The sequence below is a fragment of the Danio rerio genome, chromosome 14 (assembly GCF_052040795.2).
Source record: "Danio rerio strain M-AB ecotype USA chromosome 14, GRCz13ab, whole genome shotgun sequence".
Lineage (NCBI taxonomy): Eukaryota > Metazoa > Chordata > Actinopteri > Cypriniformes > Danionidae > Danio > Danio rerio.
The window spans coordinates 35,382,036-35,407,500 of NC_141034.1; the positions used below are offsets into that span (position 1 = coordinate 35,382,036).

General features: G+C 35.5%; 1 protein-coding gene across 2 annotated transcripts in view; it reads right to left on the reverse strand.

Annotated features, from left to right (window-relative positions):
- gpc3 (glypican 3) overlaps positions 1-25,465 on the reverse strand; it is a 296,476-nt gene that overhangs the window by 44,283 nt on the left and 226,728 nt on the right. For both annotated transcript variants that reach the window (XR_015506644.1, NM_001305618.1), the window contains exon 7: positions 3,300-3,504. Coding sequence is in view for 1 of the 2 variants with exons in the window: in NM_001305618.1 (NP_001292547.1) it covers positions 3,300-3,504 (205 nt within the window). In the remaining variant the exon portion in view is untranslated. The remainder of the gene's footprint in view (positions 1-3,299; positions 3,505-25,465) is intronic.

A 25,465-nucleotide genomic window follows, 5' to 3' on the forward strand; every position in this document is an offset into this window, starting at 1 on the left:
ATTCTCTGTGTTTTCTACTTCACTACTGCAGAAACACAGACAGGATTGCAGAATCATAGTCATACCAACGTTTACACATACTTCATGAACTAACCGTAAGGATGCATTCAAATTTTCCATTGTTTGGAGCTGCAGAATCGAGTAAACATTGGTATGGCTAAGATCCTGCAAAGTAGAAAACTCAATCGAGTCATCAAAACAGAATTGACTTTGTAACAGGAATTGGCCAAATTTATATATATATATATATATATATATATATATATATATATATATATATATATATATATATATATATATATATATATATATATATATATATATATATATATATAGTTCCAGTAATGAGTAATGATGAGCAGAAATGCCAACTGGTCCAGCAGGGAATTAAAGAAGCAGCCTTCTTGCTTCTTGCTTGCACCACAGTTTAATCACATATTTAAAATGTCTTTAAAAATTACATAAAAAACAAACAAAAAAAATATCAATATTTGTATATTTAAAATGCAGAATGAACCAACAAACTATTAAACTAAACTGCTAAACGGTGCTTTCAAATTTACCATTGTTTAGTTACTGCTTGCAAAACCCAAATGTTTAAAACTGGAAATTTGATTTGATGAAATGCACTTTAAGAAACAGGCACAACTGAATGAATCCCCATGGCTCCTGATGATACATTGAGGTCTGAAGTAAAACAATTGCTTTGTTCAAGAAACTAAATATTATGTACGACATTGTTACCTTTTATTCCACAACCTCTGAAAAACGATCCTAGGTGTTTTCATACCAGTTTGGAGCATCGACAAGCATTTTATTAAGCACCAAGGACCCCAGTTTCAGCTATAAATGCTCTTTAATGTTCTACTTAGAGAGAAAAAGTCAGCAAAACAAATTGCATAGCCTAAGGCCGATTATATTACCAGCAATTTTTCATTTTTGAGTGAACTATCCCTTTGAAACTGGCCTAAAAATACAGTTTAAGCATTCTCCATGTTACACGATGATGAACATATTCCAAAACACCATAAAATAGTTGGAAAGCCCAACCTTTGACATCCACCGCAAAAGTTATCAAAAGTGATTCCTCCTCCCTCATAAACGTCTTAACCTGCATGATTGATTGCGTGGCTTTATTATTAGCATTTAGCATCGTTTTGGCCTGCTGTCCACTGCACTCTCAGAAGCAATTCTGTAATTCATTCCTAGGTCGCAAACCCAATGTCCCAACGCACAAACAAACAGATAATCAGAGCAGACTGGAGAGAGAGGGATATAAAATTCCAAGACAGGAAAGATATATCGCCAACTGTTCATCCCAGAACCCAAAACGCATTCTCCTCATTCCTAATAATTAAAGCAGTAAATCTTTCATGAGAGAGAGGGAGGATGCGCGCACAAACACCACTGGCTTACAGTTCAGAGAGCATTCAGACCTCGCTCCACTTCCTCCGTGTGAATTCGAGTGCTGATACGTGCGTTATCCTGTTCTGCCATATGTGCTTTATACGTGGGATTCTCGGTCTAACCCTGGGCCCCTGGCGGCGCTACCCGGAGAGCCCAAATCTTTGCCACAACAACACGAGCAGGACGACAACTCCCACTGTAGTGTTTGCTCAGCTGGTCCGGCTTTGTCAGTCAGTATCAGACTCCTTGTTCCTGCCCCTCTACTGTTATTCTTTGCCTCTGTTTAGTTTCTTTGCACTTACATGGTTTGTTGGTTCTTTTGTGCTTTGTTTTGGATCAAAGGGAACATCTCCCTCATACCCTGTTTGTTCCCTTGGACAATGATAAGGTCACAAGGTCACTGATAACAGACGCTACCTGTACCTGTGATGCTGGGGCAACTTTAAAGCTACAATATGTGAATCTTGGCCCTCTAGTGTTTGAAGCATACAAGATAACCATTGGAAGTGGGTAATTTACCTGAGCTGTGCTTTGACTCTATGGAATACAATCAGGGTTAAATGTAATACACATTTTTTTGTTTAATGCATCAACGCGCACCAAAGCCAATGAAATTGCTGCATTTAAAAACACTATTTGCATATGCAATGTGAAGTTAATTTAGGATATTAGTATGCAAACATTAGAATTTATATTTATTCAGGAAGGATATAATAACAAGAATGTATGTTACATATTGGAAATGCGCCTTTTATTAAAATGGCTGCATTAAACACTGCTGAACAACTTTTTAAAGAAACATGTTCAAAATGTCCACCTAAACATGGTCTAAATTGAGCATTTTGAGACACTTATTTTACTAACTTTAGTTTATTTTGATTGCCTTCTATATGGCTTTGCATTTTTGGCGCATCAGTGTACCCATAAATTAAACACAATTGCCTTAAATTGCAATCAAAACTCTCCTAAAAAAAGAAGAAGAAGAAAAAGAAAAAGTATTGCTTTAAGTAATTGCTTTAACCTACAATCCTGATTTTGATTAATAGTTAAGGGAAGATTACTTACAAATTGCAGCCCAATACTGATTATATTACAGGATGGAAATTGTGGTTAGTAACATACTCAAGGTTTTAGGTAATGTATTCTGAATATTTTTAGATTACTTACCATTAAATTTACCACACTGTAATATAATTATCTCATATACTCTATAAATTGAATACTTTATTTTTCTTTGCTTTTAAATAAGTACACAAATAGCTTATATGACTCCAGTATATTTGATTTAGCTTATATTTTATACGAGAAGCAGTAAATAGTTTAAACACCAGTCAATCTTCATTATTTTGTAATTTATGAATCCAAATAATGTTGCAGAAGATTGATTATGCTGGTATTTGCGTATTGATTGCTGGTCATATTAAGTAATGGTGCAAACTATAAAATTAGCAAATAGTTACTGGTGTAAAGATTACTAACACTCTGTGAAAAATTTATAAATGCAAATTTGTCAGTCACCCTGTGACATGACTGCAAGTTGTTAATACATTTTAATGTAAAATATTTCAATACAAACATTGTTTTGTAAAAATAGTCACAGTGCAATAGACTTGATGCTATGTTGATTCATGTTTTATGACAGGTACTATTCCTTTCTCTTTTTGCTTCAAAATTCTTTTGAGTTCGAGTATTAGTTCTGTTTTCAAGTGCAAGTAATTTACATATAGTTTCCATGGTGATTTAGGCTAAGCAATAACACATTTTTGTGATTTAATTTTTTTTTTTTTTTTGCAAAAAAAGTTGCTTTAACATTAATAAAAATGTAAAATTAAACTTACAATAGCATAATGAAGTAATAAAAACAATAAAACAGTGGGTGTTATATCACTGACCTGCAAAGATGCGCAGTCGTTTGCGTCTCGGGGGCGGCCCGAGTCCTGAAACACCAGTACACTCATCTTCATCATCACAGTCCCCACTTTCTAGACCCTCCTCATCCTCATCTGTCTGACCTGGTCCGGATGGGTTTCTTCTCGCACCGCCACCCCCTTGTCGAGCCCTCCATCTCTTCTCAGGCAATGTCACCATCCGCAAAAGCTACAGAGGACAGATAATAAGTGTGTTAATTTGTGTGTGGTGCAAAAACAAAATAAACATTTGATTCAATGTTCTATGCCAGTGGAATGATCTTCTGACTGTGTATTCAATAGTATCATTCAAATGACAACTAAAAACAAATAGTCGTTATCTGATGGTCAAATATCGCTGTGGCCACTAAGATAATTGCCTTCATTTTCTATATTTGGTGATTGTTCGAACCGTTTTCATGTGTTGATGGATGAGATGTTAAGGGTGTCTGTAGGTTTTTATGTTCTGCAGAGCAGGAACCTGCTGAAAAACAGGAGGCAGGCTGATTATATTTAAATTTTTTTCCTGTTAAATAAATAAATAACTAAATAAAAAATAAAATAAATAAAAAATTCCATCTGTTCAGGGATCACCTGAACCCCGCTGAACAAAACCTCCTCACCACACGACAACCCAAACAAATTCAAATTCTGAGTGTGCCTCACACAAGTGAGTAAACTTGACAAACCACCTGTAGAAAACACTCATTTATCTCTATTTCTCTGACACTAGCACCAGTTTCCCATATTTGCACCAGACAATCACTCCATATAAAAAAAAAGAAAAAAGATTGTGCATCTAAGAAGTCTGCTTCACACAGGTGAGAGGGCCTGACAAACAACCTGTAGAAACACTCTTCAAACAAACAAACAAACAAACAAACAAACAAACAAACAAACAAACAAACAAACAAACAAACAAACAAACAAACAAAAACAAACAAACAAACAAACAAACAAACAAACAAACAAACAAACACTACCCCCTCATAATTCTAGCACTTAAAGTAATTTTCTGCGCACAAACAGTTCCTTTGTATAATTCACACTTCTTGTGTGTATTGCCTCTACTTGTTGAATCATTGAATGCTTCCTCAATTGTAAGTCACTTTGGACAAAAGCATTTGCTAGATGACTAAATGTAACATTACTTAGTAACTGCACATACAGGCTTTAAAACTTCTGGACTATAGAAAGGGGTGTAATTATACAGGTTGATAAGAAGTTAATAATGAATTAGGGATTGTGACCAACTCAGTGATTAATGTCATGAAATCAGAGAACTATGAACATGTAAGTATGTAAAACTATAGAAATATGGTAACTTAAGCTTCAAGTAAATATTTAAGGTCAAAGTCAGCCAAAGTTTGGTTGAAAAAAACTGGGAATCACTGCTCTATATTATATCTTGCATATCAGAATGAGATTAGGCTTATGTATTTGTGCTCAGATCATAATCACACTGTAGTGGAAAACTGTCAAACAAAGGCATGGCAAAATTAATTTGTTATTGCTAAAAGGCCAAATGTTTCATTTAACAGTGATTTTAGCATATAGAGTTAAATGGCTGACATCTGGTGGGTGGAAACTGGTTATTTATTGGATCGACTTGGAGTGATATCTGAGAAATAACTGTAGAAGACCATAAATCTTCATAGCTTAACAATTGAATAAAAAGAAACGGTTTAGAATCTGGTAAGTGATAGTTTTTTTTTTTTTTTTACTTTAAACAACATTTTGCGAAATAATTTATAATTATTATGTATAATATGCAATCTTATATAATTTTATTATCTATAAAAATTAAATTTCAACTTTAAAAATTCATTAGCAAGACAATTTAAAACAGTGTCTTTAAAACAAGCTGGCCAGTTACAAAAACTAAATTACACAGCAATTGTTTTTTTATTTAAAAGTCTTTGAAAAGGGTGATAAATCTGTTAATACCAAGGCCTATTCTTTTGATTTTATCACATGTTAACAAAGTCAGCTGCTTTCAGACAATAAAATAAATTGCTTCAGATCTTCATGTTATACTAAACCTGATTGGAAATGTATTTCAAGCTTGATATGGTTTAATACAAAAGCTAAAATATCACAAAAGCCATTCATTTCTACTGTTGTTTTCTTGTCTTTGTGTTTTTTTAATGGAGTCAGGCATAAAAGGATAAACCTTAAATGAGTTGATTCTTACATCGACCGCTGTTGTGTTTTGCCAAACTATAATTGCAGAAAATTCCATCGTCTCCCTCAGTCTTCTGCTTTTCCTTTAATCTTTCTACTCTGTCTCCCTCTTTTATTGATTTCCTTCCGATGTGCGGACACAAGCATGTGCTTGTTGTTGTTGCTTTTTTCTTTGCGTTGCTGTTGTTGTTTTTGTCTACAGGAGAAAATTGAGATCAGATGGGTTTGGGTATGGATGGCTTCGCTCTGAAATAAATCAGAGGAGCAACAGCTTCTGACCAGCACACAGCTCTTACTCAGAAAAAAAGATAATTATTACATTACACCCTTTCAGAAGATAAACAGGCCATATTAAACATACAAACGCCTCCATGCGTGATTTAAAGTCAGCACATTCTCAGGAGGTCGGCAGGGAAAGTCATACAACATATTCCAGCAGATCTTCACACAGGCCTCCATTCAGGCCTGAACACGGCGGGCACAGACGGCCTCTGTTTGAATAAGTCCGCAGGGCCGGTTATAGCAGTGACAGAGAAACGTATTCATTTATGCCGTTTGCTCACCAGCAATGACACCAAAAAAATCATAAAATGAATACAAAAGACGTCTGATAACGGTGTGAAAACAATCTTGGCATAGCGCCACCTAGTGAACACTCTCAATGACATCTGAAACTGTAAGAACAACAAATGCGCCTGTTTTCCCTGCGCGGAGAGGAATGGGCCTTTAATGCACTCGGCTCTCTTGTTTCAACAGCATGTTTTTGGAGAGCTGCATGAGTCTAAGCCTTAAGCACATTTACTGAGGGCTCTGAATTCCTTCCTGAAGACTGTTGCCCAGTAACGACGCGAGACGGGCCGTCCCCACAAACCATTTAAACTCTCAGAGCAAACAGTCGTAAAGACGAAAAGAGAGAGAGAGAGAGAGAAATGCGGTCGGGAGTATTTTAAAACAAACTCTAAAAAAGGTAGAGGGAGAAAAGAACAGAGGAAAGCTTACGAACAACTGGCTTCCCGTTTGGCACTGGGTGTATTGAGAGAAGGCCGATGGAGCAGAGCCACAAAACACACACACACACATATATAGCTACATACACACACATACATACAGTGGCCAGCTGAGGTAGCACAGGGTGCTTTGGTTCTTGCGGGTTAGAGTACATTTCTAGCTGGTGCCACTGTGACACAGTGAAGGAAAACAGGAACGTATTCATACTGGAAAGGTGTGTTTACACCAAGAATGACATCGAAGAACATGATTTTAGCAATAGTATCCATACCAATGGACATGAATAATCTGTTTGTTGTAAGCATGTGATGCACTTTTGTTGTCTGCTGTTTTAAATAGAGTACTGATTGGCTGACAATGTTTTTTTATCATTCATTCATTTTACTTTGGCTTAGCTCCTTATATATCAGGGGTCAGTCACCACAGTGGAATGAACCACCAACTATTCCAGCATATGTTTTACCCAGCGGATGACCTTCCAGCTGCAACACAGTACTGGGAAACAACACCCATACACACTCATCCACCACAGCCATTTTAGTTCATCCAATTCACCTATAGCACATGTCTTCAAACTGTGGGGAAACCGGAGCACCTGGAGGAAACCTAAATGAACACGGAGAGAACATGCAAACTCCGCACAGAAATGCCAACTGGACCAGCCCGGACTCGAACCAGCAACCTTCAGCCACCATGCCATTTTAATCTTTCAACATCTATATTCAGAAAATGCGAGTCATCGACTTCTGGGACTTTAAAGGCTAAAATAATATATGAAGAAACAAAATGAATACTCATGGCTCCAGGTAATATATTGAGCTCATATGAAACCATTAATGTTACTTGTTGTACATTGTACATCATTGTTATTTAGTTCTAAAAGAAAATGCCCATGGAACATATATATATATATTAAATGTTTTAAATAACCTGCTGAATGTAATGTTGAATGAAAATGTTCATTTATTAAACATAATTAGCATATTAATAACTAGATTCATTAATTAATTTTCTTTTCGGCTAAGTCCTTTTATTAATCTGGGGTTGCCACAGCTAAATGATCCGCCAACTTATCCAGCATGTGTTTTACACAGCGGATGCCCTTCCAGCTGCAACTCATCACTGGGAAACACCCAAATACTCTCATTCACACACGCAACAGTGCTACCCATTGTGCCGCACATAACCAAAATAGTTCTTAACAGTCAAATAACAACATAAAAAGTCAAACTGAAAAAAAAAAAATTTGATTAACATTAATAATCCAAATCAAACTTTTTTTTTCAGTTTTACTTTGTGTGTTATTTGACTGCTTTTAATTACAAGCATAAAGAATAACAAAGATATATCAAGAAACCATTCTGTGTGTATCAAACCAACACCTTACTGAAAAGAACTGAATTTGGGATTATGTGCCAACTGAGAGAAGGGTCCATCTCTGCATCTGCTTTGGGTCGATGCTGTATTTAGCTTTGCTTGTATGTTTTTTTATGACCCTCAAAGTGTTTGTAGTTGCTGACTTGCATTTCATTCATTTTCAAGGACCACAGTTTCAGCCAAAGATCTTCAACATTAAAGGAATCGTCCACCTAAAACTGTACTCACAATTTACTCTCCCTCAAGTGATTCTAAACCTTTACAAGTTTCTTTATTCTGTTGAACATGAAAGAATATATTTTGAAGAAAGCAGAGAACCTGTAACCATAGTTGGAAACACAGATATATAGAAGTCAATGGTTACAGGTTTCTGGCATGTCTCAAAATATTTTTTGTTGTGTTTAACATAAGAAAGAATGTCAAACTGGTTTGAAACAAGTAAATGGTGAGTAAATAATGACAAAATGTTCAGATTTGGCTGAACTATCCCTTTATAGTCACCTATCTTGGAAGGGTGAACTGTCCCAAAAACAACAACAAACACATACTGCATGGCTTAGCGTTTACCAGGTTATAACTTTCACACTGTAAACAATACTTTGTTAGGAAAAGTTGGTGCAAACTATATGGTGCTGGTGTGTTTTTGTCCCATACTCAAGTCAGCAGAAATACGGCTAAAATGCTCTATAAATCTATTTAACTCCTCAGTGTTTTTCAATATGGGTTTATAAGGCGTAATATAAAATAATGGGAGTGAGTTACTTACCCATTGTTTCAGAAAAGCCACACACACGGTTTATTTAGCAACTCAGTCAATTGAATTAGCCTATGTTCCATGGTAAATGTGGGTCTCCTTCACGTAAATTACATTTAATTATGATCAAGCCTCTGCAGTGTCTAGTGTAAATAAAAAATACTGTAATAAATGTCAAATATTATTTAAAAACTATGTGAATATATTTTCAAATGTATTTATTCCAGTGATGGAAAATCTGAATACTTCAGCATCATTATTTCAGTCTTCAGTATCACATAACAAATAACAAATAACAAAACAAATAATTCTGATATGCTGATTTATGGCTAGAATCATTTATTATCAAGATTATTTGCTTTATAGAAAATGTAGTAAACAGCATTTATTTTTAAACAGAAAGTCTTTACAGTCATTTTTGAATAACTCAGCACATACATGCTGGGAAAATTTGGAAATTTGTTTGTTCAAATAATCACTAATTCAATTCTATTCAATTCAAGTTTGTTTGTATAGTGCTTTTTACGAAGCAGCTTTACAAATGGTGCACATAATTGCATTGCAATCAAATTAAGTTAAAGTTACAATCAAATATAAGTTATTATATACAGACATAGTAAGCCTGCAATTTTATTGCATTTACTGTATGGTAGGTGATGTCTATGTGTACATGTTTATTGAAGTGTATTATTAATTTAGCAAAGTTTAAAATATCCACATTGTGGAATTAAAAAGCTTTTTCTGTGTCAAACATGTTTGCTGCATTCAGCGCTAAGAATTATTTCTACTGGCCCGATCGGGCCAGTAGTTTAGATTTTTACTTGCCCTGCCAAAATTTTCAATGGTCCCACCAAAAAAAAAGTTAACAGCTATTTCTTAGCCATATACATATATATATATTTACGCTACCGGTCAAAAGATTGGGGTCAGTTTTATTTATGTTTTGTCATGTTTTTAAAGGAAAATTATTCAGTTCATCAAAGCAACATTTATTAAATGTAAAATACATTTTTAATTGTTAAATATTTATTAAAATTTTTAATAACTGCTTTCTTTTATTGTATTTATTTTCAAATTAAATTATTACTCCAGTCTTTATTGCTTTTATTACTATTACCATATATAATATTAATAATAATAATAATAACAATAATAACAATTAATATTAGAGTGATTTCTGAAGGATCATGTGAAGACTGGAGCAATGAACCCGAAAATTCATCTTTAAAATCACTGGATGATTAAATTAAACAATAAACTTATAACTAATAAACTAGTACAATAACATTTCACAATTTAACAATTTGTGCTGTATTTATGATATGATAAATAAAGCCTTGGTGAGCAGGAGAAGCTTTTTTAAAAAAATTTAACAATCATACTGACCCTAACCTTTTGACCAGTAGTGTATATAATATAAGCAAAAATGTGCACTTTAATTTTGACACCCACAGACATCGTCACCAAATATAAATCAGAGAAGTCAGACTCTCTCATACAGAGCCTCATTTTAGTTTTCAAGCTTTGTAAACTCTATCTACTGAATTAATCAATCCATTGAAGAAACGTTGGCTATAGAATTCTACGTTATAGGCTTAAATTATAGAGAGAAATAACAGATGAACTGAGACAGCATCAGATCATGAATTTTGATCTTTACAACTGGCCTAATACGACATATCATAAGATTAAAATATGAAAAAATTACTTCAGTCAATTTTCCTTAAGGATAAAGAGCTTTTCTTTCATATTGGACATGAATCGCACGTTTGCCAGGAATGACATCCTGCCCTATCATGAAAAACTGTGACAACATATGTATTACATGTTCAACTAAAATAACAATGACAGACTACAGAACTGTCTGTTCATGTCTTTTTTTACAAAGTGAAATTGCCAACTACTGTAGTTAAACTTTTTAGCTAGTTTAGTTTTGAAGGATCTGCATAAACTTGGATTTTTTAAATATTTTTTCTTCAGTATGCAAAGCTTTTAAAAAAGCCAAAGCAAAAACTTTCCTGTTGTTAAGTAAACCATGGTTGTGTAAACATCACCTTAGATCAATGCAGTCAGTGTAAAAGCACAATAAGAATCTGAACTTGCCCTGACACTGCTTCTGTGAAACAAGCCTGATGCATACCATACAGCCTCGGGGAAACACAAAGGAAACAAATAAAACTAAAATATGCTTGATAAATCAAGTACAAGCCTCATATTGGAGGACTCCCCTCCTCTTCTTTCTCTCTGCGGTCCAGAGGCTCCGGGAACACAAGAGCTCATGGAATGCAGCGAAGCCCAATGCAAAAATGCAATTAGTGTCTGTTCAGCCATGCGATCTCGTCTTTCCCTAACTGCACTGAAAGCAAAGGAAAACTCACAAACTCCACACAAAAGGCCAACATGTGGCAAAGTGCTCAAGGCAGAGAAGATGCACAGGGACCACAGACCTGTCACTAAAGCCCATACCGGGCATGAACTCTGCTCGGGGTCAGCGCCCAGAGCGATACTGTAAAGCCACATGGCGGTTTACTGTTTAATCAAGCAGACGAGCAACGGAGCGTATAAAGGAGAAAACTCACAGACGACGACTTTCTGGAAATTAGAAGACCATGACTAAACAATGATTAGTCCAGTGTAGATCTCATGCTGAAAACCTGCTGCTATGATGATACGGTCTTGAGGGTGAGGGGCTGCCAAAGCATTTAAGTGTGCTGTTATGCGGTTGTTGTGTGTATACATACTGACCCAAACATCAATACCACAATGATATCAAGTCTTTCATTATAATCCAGTTCCTAATTATGACTCAGGTCCTCTTTGAATATATGTTTATGGACTTTTCACAAATTTTCAAACTAGCACATGAAAATGTTACCCCCTTTCAAAACTTAAAGCATAACACTATACTGTAGCTGTCATGTTCTGTTTAGTTTAGTCTACTTTATGCTCCTTGTTTAGTTTAATCCGAGGGTGCATCTCAATCAGCTCCCTTATAGAGTAATTCTAACTACAAGCAATGCACCAAGAATCCAGCAACAAGCTATTTGTCTGTACGCAGTAGATGCGACATGATAGGCATGGAACGACAACCGATTCAAGGTATACCGTGGTTTGGAAAAGACAAGGTTTTAAAACTGGCAAAATTTTCTGCTATATCTTTTCTACGGTATGTGTAAGATTTGTTTAGTCTTTTAGGACAACAGTATCTCGAGCAAAAATGATATTCACAGATGCCTCTTTAAATTGTAAAGAAAACAGAGTTTTTGAAACCAACAAAAGTCAATAATTCATTTTAATTATTTAGCCTGGCATGTTTACTGGTCCAAAATATTTTAAATGTTTCTCAAAATAAAATATATTGTGTTCAAATGGGATAAAAAGGTGTTGTTCTTAGCCAAACATTTAAAAAGAATATATTTTAGAGCAGTAATCACAATATCGTCAAACAATGATATCACAATATCGTCAAACGATGATCTGATGGTATGATAACCTTTATGCAAGGTAATCATACCATTAGATACTTAAACCGGCCAGCACTGAAACATTTATACACTGAAAAGTTCCACAATACACCATGAAAATCATCAATCATAGATGCTCACTATGTTCCCCTAATGGAAGTCTGATGTGGAAAACATGAATACCATGAACCAAATCAAAATAATGACAAATAAGAGACTTAAAAAAATGGACATAGTTGGGCTCATTCACTTTAAATTATGTGTCTTTGCTTCTAAAAACGTGAGACGCAACACTTCAAAATGGTTTAATAAAAAAGGCATAGCATAAAACACACAAGGGTGTCCAGACAGCCACTAATTGCCTGTAAATAGAAAGTTGGAGTTCTTTTAACTTAACAGGGCATCTAAAACCCGCACTCATGTGTTTACATTGAAAAAAATTCAAAAGTAGAGCATTGGAAAAATGCCCCTTTGAACAATCTAGCAAACATTTATTAACGAATAATTGTTGAAATGTTAATCAAAACAATCAAAATCATCTATCTATATTGTACTCTTAAAACATTATATAAATGGTATGTGAAAAATATCAGTTATGTTGCACTTTTTTGAACAAGGTACCAAGTGATTTCGATGTACCCTGATTATAAATAGGCTCATGTTGTTTTAGGTTTCAGTTGTTCCTGGTCTGTTCTTTATAATGGTCTCTATAATGGTCCATTCTTTATATAGTCTGTTTTTAAAACTACGTCTTTGTCAAATTCTAAAAATACATTTGAAAATTATAGCAGTCTATGGGTACCATAAACTCTTTGGTTATCCACATTCCTAAACATATATTTGTTCATGTTTTGCATAAGAAAAAAACTCACAGAACTTCAGGCCAAAAATGAAGTTGGTTTGGAGCTAATTTCAGGAGTTTGAAGACACTTGCCAAAGTAAAACCTCCAAAAAAAAGTTTACTCCTGCTGGTAAACACCTTCTAACTACAATTGATGGTGATGATGTAATAAGGGGCTCCACTTTGTCTTCTCGGTTCATTTACTCTGTTCAGTTCATTGATTCCGACGACCACAAATAAAAACAAACACTAAAAGCTGCATAAGAAAAGGAATTGATATGTAAGTGAAAGCAACACTACACTGTTTGATATGCTTAATATTATAAAGCTGCTTGATTAACAGCAAACTACTGCATTAAGTGCTATATAAACAATCATGATGTGACTTGACATGAATGCCGAAAGCTATTTCAAACTACTTCCTACCCCAAGTTAAGATCAAAAAAGGACTTTGTTAGTTTATTGGGACCTCATAGATTCCCTTAAAGGGATAGTTCACCCAAAAAGATTTACTCAACATTTACTCATCCTCAAGTGGTTCCATACCTTTATGGGTTCCCTTTTTCTGTTAAACAAAAAGTAAAGTTCATTTATAAACTAATTTCGAGAGGATCACGTGCTTATGATCACCTGTGGCTGGTCCCGCATTATCCAACTTATGATTCACCAATCAGGCAATTCCTAAGCCACTAAAAAATACCTTATGTTCCATATAACAGCCATTTCCATTTTGAAGAATCCCCTCTTCCACCCCTACTTCTCCTCCTTTCCAAGACAGGTGGCATGGTGGTCCAGTGGTTAGCACTGTTGCCTCACAGCAAGAACGTTACTGGATTTAGTGCTTACCAAAGGACTAGCCAACGTTTCTGTGTGGAGTTTACCTGTTCTCCCCGTGCTCACGTGGGTTTCCCCCGGGTTCCCCGATTTCCTCTCACTGCCCAAAAACATGCAACTTAAGTTAATTGACTAATCCAAATCAGCACCATAGACAATATCTGTTCATTAGCTACTACAGCAGGGGAGTTCTCGAGATACTTAAGCTCAAACTCACCTATCACCTCGCAAACGGGAGGGAGCCCCGGGCTCGAGGATGTAATGAGCTCAGGGCTCTCTCCCGGGACATCATACCAAACAAGCTTTATAATTAATCATCAGCTAAGTGTGTACTCTTGAATAAGATCCTTTAAAGAATGTTAGAAACCTGTTAAATAGTAGGAAGAACAAATACTATGGAAGTAAATGGTTACAGGTTTTCAGCATTTTTCAAATTAACTTATTTTGTGTTCGACAGAAAAAAAACTCAAACAGGTTTGTGACAAGTAAAGGATTATTAAATTCTGACAGTGAACTACTCCTTTAAATTCCTAAAGCATTAAGAACCACCTCAAAAATCCAAGACTCTGTCCACCCTTTCCTATTTCCTCTCTAAAACAAGTCTTTCAGCAAAATGAGTTTTTCTTTTGATCCTTTCCCTCAGTAAGTCTTACAATTCATCCCCACCACAGACAAAAAGAAAAAAAATCCACCTACTGTGGAGAAAACATGAGAGGACAAGATTTTTTTTCTCTTTCTCTTTTTTTGGTAACCACAACACACGCTGTGGGGCGGCAGTGAGCAGCTGAGGGTTGTGTATGGCCTGGGTATAAAGACCCCAGAGGGGACGGAGATAAAGCCTGTGGTTTGGCCCTCGCGCTGCAGCAGCAGATCCAGCGTGTCCCCGCTCTGAAGTGTAACCCAAACAGGGTCAGAACAGGGACACGGCTTCCCTCTACAGCAGCCTACATGTTTGTGTATTTGCTCGAGAGAGAAACCGAGGAAACCGGATGAAATGTAGCGATGACTTGTTGTTTTTTTTCTTCCTATTTTACCTCTGATTAGCATCATACCGTGTATTGTGCCTGTTCGAGACTAAAAAGGAGCATGTCTGGACTTGTGCCGCAGCTTGTGGTCTGTTCATATGGTGCTCTGCATGCTGTCAAGCTATACAGTATATGCAACAGCTACACTGAATGCGGTCAGTGAGATGTTATGGATTTTTTCAATGAAATTAATACCTTTAATCAGCAAGAACTCATTAATTTAATTAACTGAGAGTACATGCGTTTATAATGTTACAAAGGTTTCTATTTTACATAAACAGTTAATCACTTGGACGAATTACTGTATCAAAAGCCACTTTTAAATGAGGACAATAGAAGTAATAGAAGTAATTAAAGCAACAAAAGAACAACAACATGTAAATAATATGAAAATTGTCAGATAGTTAGTTCTTAGGTGAAAGGGTAAAAAAAACAAATGATTGTTAGGATAATTGTTCCCCAGTTTGTTTACAGTGCACATTTTTTTGCATCATGTTTTTGCACAGTTTTTTGTATCATAAGTTAATACAACTAAATTAATTTATAAAATGTTTTAAAAATAATTTATCTATGCTAATTCAAACATTTAATTTAAATATTAATCTAAAATAATTTCTTTAAATGAAGCTACATTCATTTACTTAGTTAGGCTATTTAGTTAAATTAGTCATATAGTTCAATTTAGCCAATTTGCAAACTTCTAGTGCAAAAATGTTTGCAGGTTTAAAAAATTATAGTTTGATTCTTTTGACATATTAGAAACAAAGTTCATGCGAGGGATTTTGGGTCTTTTTAAAACATTTTAAAAAAAAATGACATTATTTCTTTTTTATGATTCAGAAAATACTGCGAACACTCAAAAACGTTTTGGTGAATAAAAAGTACTAAATATAGTCAAGCAAAAATGTATAAACATATCCTTTTGTAAAAATGAAGAAAACTGCACAGCTTGTGTAAATGCTGCTAAAGTGAAAACTCATTTTGAAATTTTTTTTTTTTTTTTAAATAAATATACACTCACTTAATTAGGTACACCTTCCCAGGTTGGACCCCTTTTGCCTTCAGAACTGTCTCAATCCGTCATGGCATAGATTCAACAAAGTACTGGAAATATTCTTCAGAGATTTTGGTCAATATTGCATCACACAGTTGCTGCAGATTTGTTGGCTGCACATCCATGATGCGAATCTCTTGTTCCACCACATCCCAAAGGTGCTCTATTGGATTGAGATGTGGTGACTTTGGAAGCCATTTGAGTACAGTGAACTCATTGTCGTGTTCAAGAAACCAGTCTGAGATGATTCGTGTTTTATGCCATGGTGCGTGTTCCTATTGGAAGTAGATCAGAAGATGGGTACACTGTAGTCATAAAGAAATGGTCAGCAACAATACTTAGGCAGGCTGTGGCATTGCACCACCACTATTACACCATTACACCACCACCAGCCTGAACCTTTTATGCAAAGTAGGATGGATCCATGCTTTTATGTTTTGATGCCCAATTCTGACCCTACCATCTGAATGTTGCAGCAGAAATTGAGACTCATCATACCAGGCAACATCTTTCCAATCTTCTACTGTTCAGTTTTGGTGATTTTGGTGTACTGCTGCCTTTCTATCAGCTTGAACCAGTCTGGCCATTCTCCTCTGACCTCTGGCATCAACAAGGCATTTCCACTCCACAGAACTGCTGCCCACTACATATTTTCTCTCTTTCGGACCATTCTCTTTAAACCCCAGAGATGGTTGTGCATGAAAACCCCAGTAGATCAGCAGTTTCTTAAATACTCAGACCAGCCCGTCTGCCACAAACAACCAAGTCACTTAAATTATCTTTCTTCCCCATTCTGATGGTCGGTTTAAACTGCAGCAGATTATCTTGATCATGTCTACATGCCAAAATGCATAGTTGCTGCTATGTGATTGGCTGATTAGAAATTTGCGCTAGCAAGCAGTTGGACAGGTGTACCTAATAAAGTGGCCAGTGAGTGAATATTGTAATTGATATCCATAAACACAAATAGATAATGTGTGATGAAAGACATTAAGAAATCTATATTTTGGATATTCACTTTGTATTAAACTAAGAAAGGCCCAAAATCTAAATTAATTTGTAAAAATAGTTCACAAGTTAGTATTTTTGATCAAATAAATGTAGCCCTGGTGAGCCTGCTTTCATAAGCATCAAATCTTAACTTAAACTGGATCACCACAAACACTCTCAAACGCTTGCAGCGTCCATCGTTCTTTGGAAAAGAATCTAAATAATCAAATAAGCCTGGTGCTTAACCTCAGTGTAATTTCGTTTGAATTGTAATTTCCTGCATTCTTAAAATGATTACATTATGACCCCTGCCCTACAAAGAGTGCTTTTGGATTTCCTCATTTATATGAAACCAACCAAAGGTCACACACACACACACACACACACACACACATAAACAACAGCAAAATCTCAGGAAAGAGCCTATTTTTGTTTTTTGTTTGATAGGTGAAGTCCACTTCAGTTGTTATGGTTCATACTTGAAGAAAGAAGGGATAAAAACGGTACATTTTCACTGTGTGAGTCATGGAAACTTCAATACAAGCCCGCATGCGCGCAAACATTTCATGCATTACTCAACATTTATTGAATTTGAGGTGATAAAGAGGGGGTTGTATGGACCATTTTGCTCGCGCCCAGTGTCCCCTCTCACCTGTCTGAAGCAGAGGCAATCACGCACGACACAGTACGTCTAGGACAGATGAAAGAGACAGATTCATTTCCTAGAACTAATACCTGTTGGGACAGGAGCACAAAGAGCAGGCCTCCTCTAGCGGCCTGGGTGTGGGCTTCTCGAAGATGATTTATGACTGTTTTACCACATTTGTCTGAATCAGTTCCTTTGCAATCTAAACAAGTCTCTGTAGAAGCTTCCCCGGTGCTATAACAAAGCCATTTATCAAAGAAAGCCAGCAAATTAAGGATTTGTGTGCCTCTGAACAAAGATATCCGTTTCATTTGAAGCAAAAAAAGAGGAATAGTTTCACAGTTTCCAAAAAAAGTGGACTGCACTGCTTTGCTACTAATGTGCCGTTGCTTTTTGTTGTTTGTATAACAGAAATGTGGATAAAAGAGCTGTGATGAAATGAAATCTCTACGCTTTAGAGTCTTTGAAGAAAAGAATTCACAGTCCTTTTATCTAGCAGTGTAAATGTTGCCATTTTTTGGTAGTTAATGCAGCTGATTGTTTGACAAAGTAGCGGGAGCTAAAAGAGTTACTGATAGGAGAGCTGCTGGCTAAATCTAATTAGTGTCTGAGGACAGGCTTTGCTTGTCTTCTGCTCCGGGGTTCGACATGTTATCGCCATCGTTCCCAGAGTCATGTGGTCTGAAAGCAGTGCATCTGATATCACCATCTGATTCCCAGCTCAGCATTCTCTCATGGACGAACTATGTGTGGATTAAAGAAGTGTCTCTCAGTCAGGGAAAACAGGGCCCACTAGGGGGCCTCCGTAAACCTCCAGGAAAACCGAAATGGATAAGAACAAGACAAAACAACTGCAAATCAACTTATTTGGCTTACTATGATGCATAAGTGCAAAACACATTTTCAGCAGCACTTTGTCCAAAAGATATCTTCCCTTAATTTTTCCCATATTATTTTTTAAGGTCTTTGTTAAAGCAAGTTATAAAGTTAAGGTTATAAGTGACACAATGGTGCAGAAGGTAGTGCTGTCGCCTCACAGAAAAAAGGTCACTGATTTGAGCCTTGGCTGGGTCAGTTGGCATTTCTGTGTGGAGTTTGCATGTTCTCTCCATTTTGGCGAGAGTTTCCTCCAGGTGCTCCGGTTTCCCCCACAAGATTTGCGCTATAGGTGAACTGGGTAAGCTAAAATTGTCTATTAAGTATGTGTGAGAAAGAGAGTGTAGAGTGTTTCCCAGTGATGGGTTGCAGCTGGAAGGGCATCCGCTGTGTAAAATATGTGCTGGATAAGTTGGCGGTTCATTCTGCTGTTGCGACTCCAGATTAATAAAAGGACTAAGCCAAAAAGAAAATGAATGAAAGAATGAATAAAAGGTGTGAACCAGACCTGAATCCCAATAATACCAACACGGGCTCATTGTAAAAACGTATACATTTCTGGATAGCGCAAATTATGTATAGTATCTAGAACTACGTATGGCTGCATTTTGTCTTTAAAATGAATGCCACAGGGTGGTATGACCTCCATGTGGACGGCAAGTCCGCTGTTACCAGCTTTCCCAGTAGCTTGCCACGTATATCGGCGGACTTGAAAACACTATCTTGAAAACACTGTTGTATGGGTTTAGGGATGGCAGCTGGGGGTTCGGTTGGTCGGTCGGTCAGTAAGTCAGTCAGTAAACAGCGACCTCTGGTGGATTTACGCGAAAAGCGGGAATGGCACTCACAAGAAATATTTGAGATCTGAAAAAGCATACACAAGCATCTGGTGGATTCGCAAAAACAAAAACGTATCACCCGTATCTCCTGGGATGTATTTTGCAATATGTATTTTACGTATCAATCATTATCCTGGCTTGAATAATACAACTTTGATTTGACCTAACAAAGAATATGGTACAAAGTAAGGTACAATACTTAAATAATGACTTTATTAATTAAAAGGGTGAACTATAAGCCCCATAAAGCATTGCTAATGATCTATTAGTTTTAAAATTACTTAGAAATATAAGAATTAATGTACTACAAAATATGCATATATTCACACAAATTTATACACATTTGAGATTATATGGAGGTTACAGAGCTTCACGGGACTGGGGAAATAAAGACTTATTTTGCTGTGCTTAGTTGTGAACCTATGATTGATAAAATTTTATATACAGCATTATATGTATAAAATGTATAAGTTTTCAAATAGACAGTTTATTGTCACATTTAGTCAGAATTTGCCAGGGGTATAAATAATTTTGGCATATATATATATATATATATATATATATATATATATATATATATATATATATATATATATATATATATATATATATATATATATATATATATATAGTTGAAGTCAGAATTATTAGCCCCTCTTTGATTTTTAGATTTTTTTTTCTTTTTTAAATTATTTTCCAAGTGATGTTTAACAGAGCAAGGAAATTTTCACAGTATGTATGATAATATTTTTTCCTCTGAAGAAAGTCTTATTTGTTTTATTTCAGCTAGAATAAAAGCAGTTTTAAATTTTTAAAAAACCTTTTTAAGGACAAATTATTAGTCCCTTTAAGCTATATATTTGTTCAATAGTCTATAGAACAGAGCATTATTATACAATAACTTGCCTAATAACCCTATCCTGTCACGTTAAACTAATTAACCTAGTTAAGCCATTAAATGTCACTTTAAGCTGTATAGAAGTGTCTAGAAAAAGATCTAGTAAAATATTATTTACTGTCATCATGGCAAAGATAAAATAAGTTATTAGAAATTAGTTATTAAAACTATTATGTTTAAAAAAATGTGTTCATATTCTGTATATATATATATATATATATATATATATATATATATATATATATATATATATATATATATATATATATATATATATATATATATATATATATATATCTTTGACCAGGCTGTATCCTGAGCAGATGCTGTGGTGATCATGAAGGAGTAAAGAGTATGAGACTGATTCCTGAAAATTCCATGTGATAGATGAGTCTCCGCATTGATCCTATGGGCCAGCCTGTATACTCACCGGTAAACTACTCGCACCTGCAGCTTCTCCACAACAGAGGACCGGCATCATCCATCCCCTGGTGCCTAGACTGCAGCTCTGCACAACAGGTTTGGCCAAAGGAGAAATGCTTGTGCCCAACTAAGCCTATTTCTCTCAAAGTTTTTTTCCTTCACTTTCGTTAATTGGTCACGTTTTTTCCTCACCACTGTCCGCCACTGGCTTGCTTGGTTTGGGACTTGTGGAGCTGTGCATTGTTGGATTTGCTCTTCAGTGTTTGGACTTTCAGCATTGAAAATTAAACCACACTGAACTTAACTAAACTGAAAACTGGACTTATAGTTACAATTTACTAAAACCTCTGTGTTAAGCTGCTTTGACACAATCTACAATGTAAAAGTGCTAGAGAAATACAGATGAATATATATATATATATATATATATATATATATATATATATATATATATATATATATAATTCATGTACATATAATTCATGTACATAATCAATGTACATAAAAGTTGTACAAGTACAAGGCAACGAAGTGCAGTTTAGGTCTAACCAGCAGTTAGCACAAAGCAGCAAGTGCAGGATACAGGTATAAGTTATAAAGTGCAGTTATAGAAAAACTATGGTTATATTTACAGATGATGTACTATGAACATTACATACAGGTTGATACATACATTGATTATACAGTGAACTAGAATAGATGATATTGTGTTTTACTGTTTTTCTTAGCAATAGTGTTGTTTGATTGAAATTAATGGCCAAATAGACAATCATTTCTCATCTAAACATTTATCTATTCTTAATTTGAATGTGCACTATCAACCCTACTTAAAGTCATTTATTGTGCATTGTGCAATTTCACAAGTCCCCTTTTATTTTAAAACAAGTCTGAGAACCCTGATCTATAACCTGTCCCATAGCTCACATTTATGAGGCACATGTAGGAACATAATATGATCTATCGGAGCAGCTTTAAAACAGTACGCAGCCCAGAAGTGTGTGTTTGTGTGTGTTTTACAGGCAGGTCTCATCGACAGCTTATCTTAAACACTGACACTAAGCAGTAGAGCAGCACACGTGTGATCAATGCCTCCTTCCACTTCCATCTCCAGGCAAAGACACTGATTTGAGTTGCGAGGGCCCGTAACAAAAGGAAAGAGAGACAGAGAAGACCCTATGATGACCCTGCGTGAAGAGGAAACAGGAAGTGGGACCTCTGACCCTCCGAGAGGCTCCTGTTGTGTTTTCCAACGATGGAGCGCCGCTTTTCTCTCTCGTCCCATGCTGGGAGATACGGGACGAGTCATGAGAAACAGCACACAGAGCCAAAGCTCACAGGGAGCCCAGGGGAGGCTTGAGTTACACTACGGCCTGAGAAACAACGCGGCCGCAACCCTTCCACCTGTATGTTTCTCTCCCTCTCACACAATTACAGTCTCAGTGCATTCAATCTACAGCGCTCTCAAGGCTACAGGAATCATGTTTGTCAGGAATACAAATCCCTGGATGCAAGGAACAGCTCCCAGTGGGGCGGTATGGGTTGCTATCTTTAATAACAACTATGAGACTAAATGTGATGTTGTAAAACTTAAATAAAAGTGTCAAAATCAGCTATGTTTAGAAAAGAAGAAGTAAATAATCATCCAAAATATTTTAGGGTTTCAGTTGAGCGCTCATCAAAGATAGAATAATCAGAACTCCTGAGGATTTGAGCTTAATTTGACAATTTTCTTTCTATCCAAACTAATTACCCTTATACAGTGCTCGGCATATATAAGTACACCACTCACATATCTGTGTTTTAAATTAATAAAATATAATATCTGTGCATCTATATTAGATTAGTCAGTATAAGCCAAATCTGGAGCTTATCTAACAAAATAACTCACGATATCGGTCCAAAAACTAGTATACCCAAATTTATATGTAACAGAAAAATATTAAATACAAATTTAAAGAGGAAAATTAAGAGAAGCAAAAAAGAAAAAAGAAAAAAAAAGAAAAAAATTTGTAGTTAAAAAATTTTTTTTTTTTTTGCAATACTTTGCTTGAATATACACATATACTTAATTTTCATGTATACAATTAAATATGCTTATGATCTCCAAGGCTGCTCTTATTTGATGTAAAATTCAGTAAAACAGTAATGTGAAATGGGTTTAAATGCTGAAATGAATGTACAAAAAGAATCCATTAGTTAATGTTAGTTTAAATATTTTTAAATATTATTATTATTAATTTTTTTTTGTAAAATCAAATAAACTTTTCTAATCCAAAATCAAAAAAAAAGTGCTCAGGGGTAGCTTAATTAATGTACGCTCTTTGGGTTAGGGATTCATCAGAATAGACAGCAAAAGAAAGTCCAAGGCACTCAAAAAATGTGTGAATTTATTTATTTTTATTAAAAACTATAAAATAATTATTCCACATTTTTCAAGTGCCTTGGACTTTCTTTTACAGTAATTTTTCTAGTCATCTCAACTTATGTCAAGTAAACTGAGTAAATAATAAAAATAATAATAATAAATAAGTTAATCTTTGCATAACTTAAAAAACGTAGTTGATGCCTAACTTAAAAAAAAGTTAAAGTAACATAAAAACATTGGTTGTCATGACTTATTGTCATATCATATTTACAGTGTAAACTAACAAAGGTACAGAAATAAAGGTATGCAAGCTGTCACTGGGGTGGTACCTTTTTAAAAGGTCCATCTCAGTACCTAAACATTTTTAGAGGAACACTTTTGTACTTTTTAGGAACTAATATGTTCCCTTAAGGTATTAATATGGACCTTTTACAAATTTGTACCTGTTAAAAAGGTACCACCCCAGTGACAACTCACGCACCTTTATTTCTGAGTGTAAGATATGTCACCAATAGGCTAAAGCATGCTAACAACTTGTAATAAAATGATCAGTACTGTTAAAATATGCAAGAAAAGTGTAAGGAAAGTAGTAACATATGAGTAACATACTAACGATTTGCTAACAGAGTACAAACATGCTAGCAAACAATAAGTAATAAAGATGCTGAAGGTCTTCAAACATGCTAGAAATTAGTTAGGAACATGTTATAAAAAACATATTAAAATGTTACAAAGATGCTACTACTGTGCCAAAACAAGCTAGTTTAATGTTAGCAACATGATGAACGTAATGTGCCAAAACACGACAGTTGTCTGATAGACTGCCTGAACATCAAACTGAAGACTTTCAAACTTGATTTCTCAAACAATATTAAACTTGTTTATTACTGTGTGTATTTTAATGAGGGCATAATAAAATCACAATACATGAAAGACTGTAGCTTATAGTATATAGTATAGCTTATAGTATTGTTTATGTAATAAACATGGCTATTTGCTAATTTATAAATGGCTAACTAATTTATCACATTATTTTGATAATCTTGTATCGTATTAATATAACACAAAAATAAAAATGCAATATCTTTGGGGAGAAAAATAAAAGCATACTTCTAAATGCTAACTTCTGACACAATCAGTGGCATGAGTCTGGGGTGATTCTACAAAAACAGACAAGGATGAGATTGGTGCAGGTGTTTGTGTATCCTTCAGCCACAGTATTGCTCTTATGTTTATTTTTGTATCCCCATTATTGTACTCATGGCTTGTCAGTGGCTCAGGAAGTGTCCTGTGCAGCTTTTCCATGTCACAGGAAGTCTTTCCAGCAAAACGGTATAACAAAATGTATCCTGTTAGTAAACAGGTTTGCCGGTGAGCATGTAGGTGCAGCTCTGGTTGTGGGTCTGTTGTCTGGATGTGTGGTAATTGTAGCCAGTATGGTGGCTAAAGAGGGTGGGGGTAGATTAGCGGCAGTAGGGGGGCACCAAACTTTTGGCCTGTGGGACAAGGGGGCTTTGCTGGGAGGAGGGTCTGGGGGGCTTCAGCCTCATTAGCAGCTAACTAATTGGAAGGAAAAGACCTTTAATGTGCTCCGTCTGACCTCCGAGACAGCAGGGGAGAGAGGAACAGATAGATGAAAAAAAAGAGGGGGATGGAGGTGAAAGAGGGAATGTGAGGGGAAAGATGTAAGAAAGTGCCCAAAGGTTGCACTTTTCAGAGCCCAGGAGCCTTCATTTTAACTAATCATTTGGTGTCAGATGTTTCTTGTAAAATTCCTTAGTGGGAATAAAAATGAGACAATCACAAATGACTCTGACAAGCTATTCTTTTGAAAAAGTTGTTTGATGGTGAAATTTATGGGGGCCGGTTTCTGTTTTTAACTAGTTGCTTATTAGCTTGCAAAATGGCTGTTTTTAATACGTATAAAGCACAATGCACTGTTCAGCATGACCACTTTCTACATTCATTCATCACATACATAAGCTGTTACAACAAAGAAGCAATGTGTGGTCATGCTTCATTTCTAAAAAAAATTCACTTTATTTTTTTGAATGTATTTTACTTTGATTATATACTGCTACTCAGCTAACCTGAAAACAACTGTCATATTTTCGCCCTCAAGAGGCTCTTATTGGTCAGCTAACATAACATGCTGCGATTTGCAAATTGCTTTGTAAATACTGTCAGTCAGAGTAGCTGCTAGCCGTATCAGTTTGAGCCTGAATCAGACAGAAAATGAAGAGAACACAGCTGAAGCTCATGGCTGCTCCCTAAAATAAAACCTTACAAGTGTCTTACACATAAATTCGGTATAAGCACGTGTAAGTAATATAAAACGTTCACATATCTTTTACAAGTTTGTTATTTGAAATGTAGAATGCAGGGAAAGCAGCCGCACTGCAGAGCTGCTGAAGATTGTGGGTGTTTAAAACGGTTTGACAGATAAATATGAATTTGTGGCTAAACTGTTAACGACGCCAAACATCATTTCCTGTTGTTTACATCCTTGTTTATGTCCTTGCTGCAACACACCGTCAACGCAAGGAAACTGTGCATGTAATAGATCAATTTTA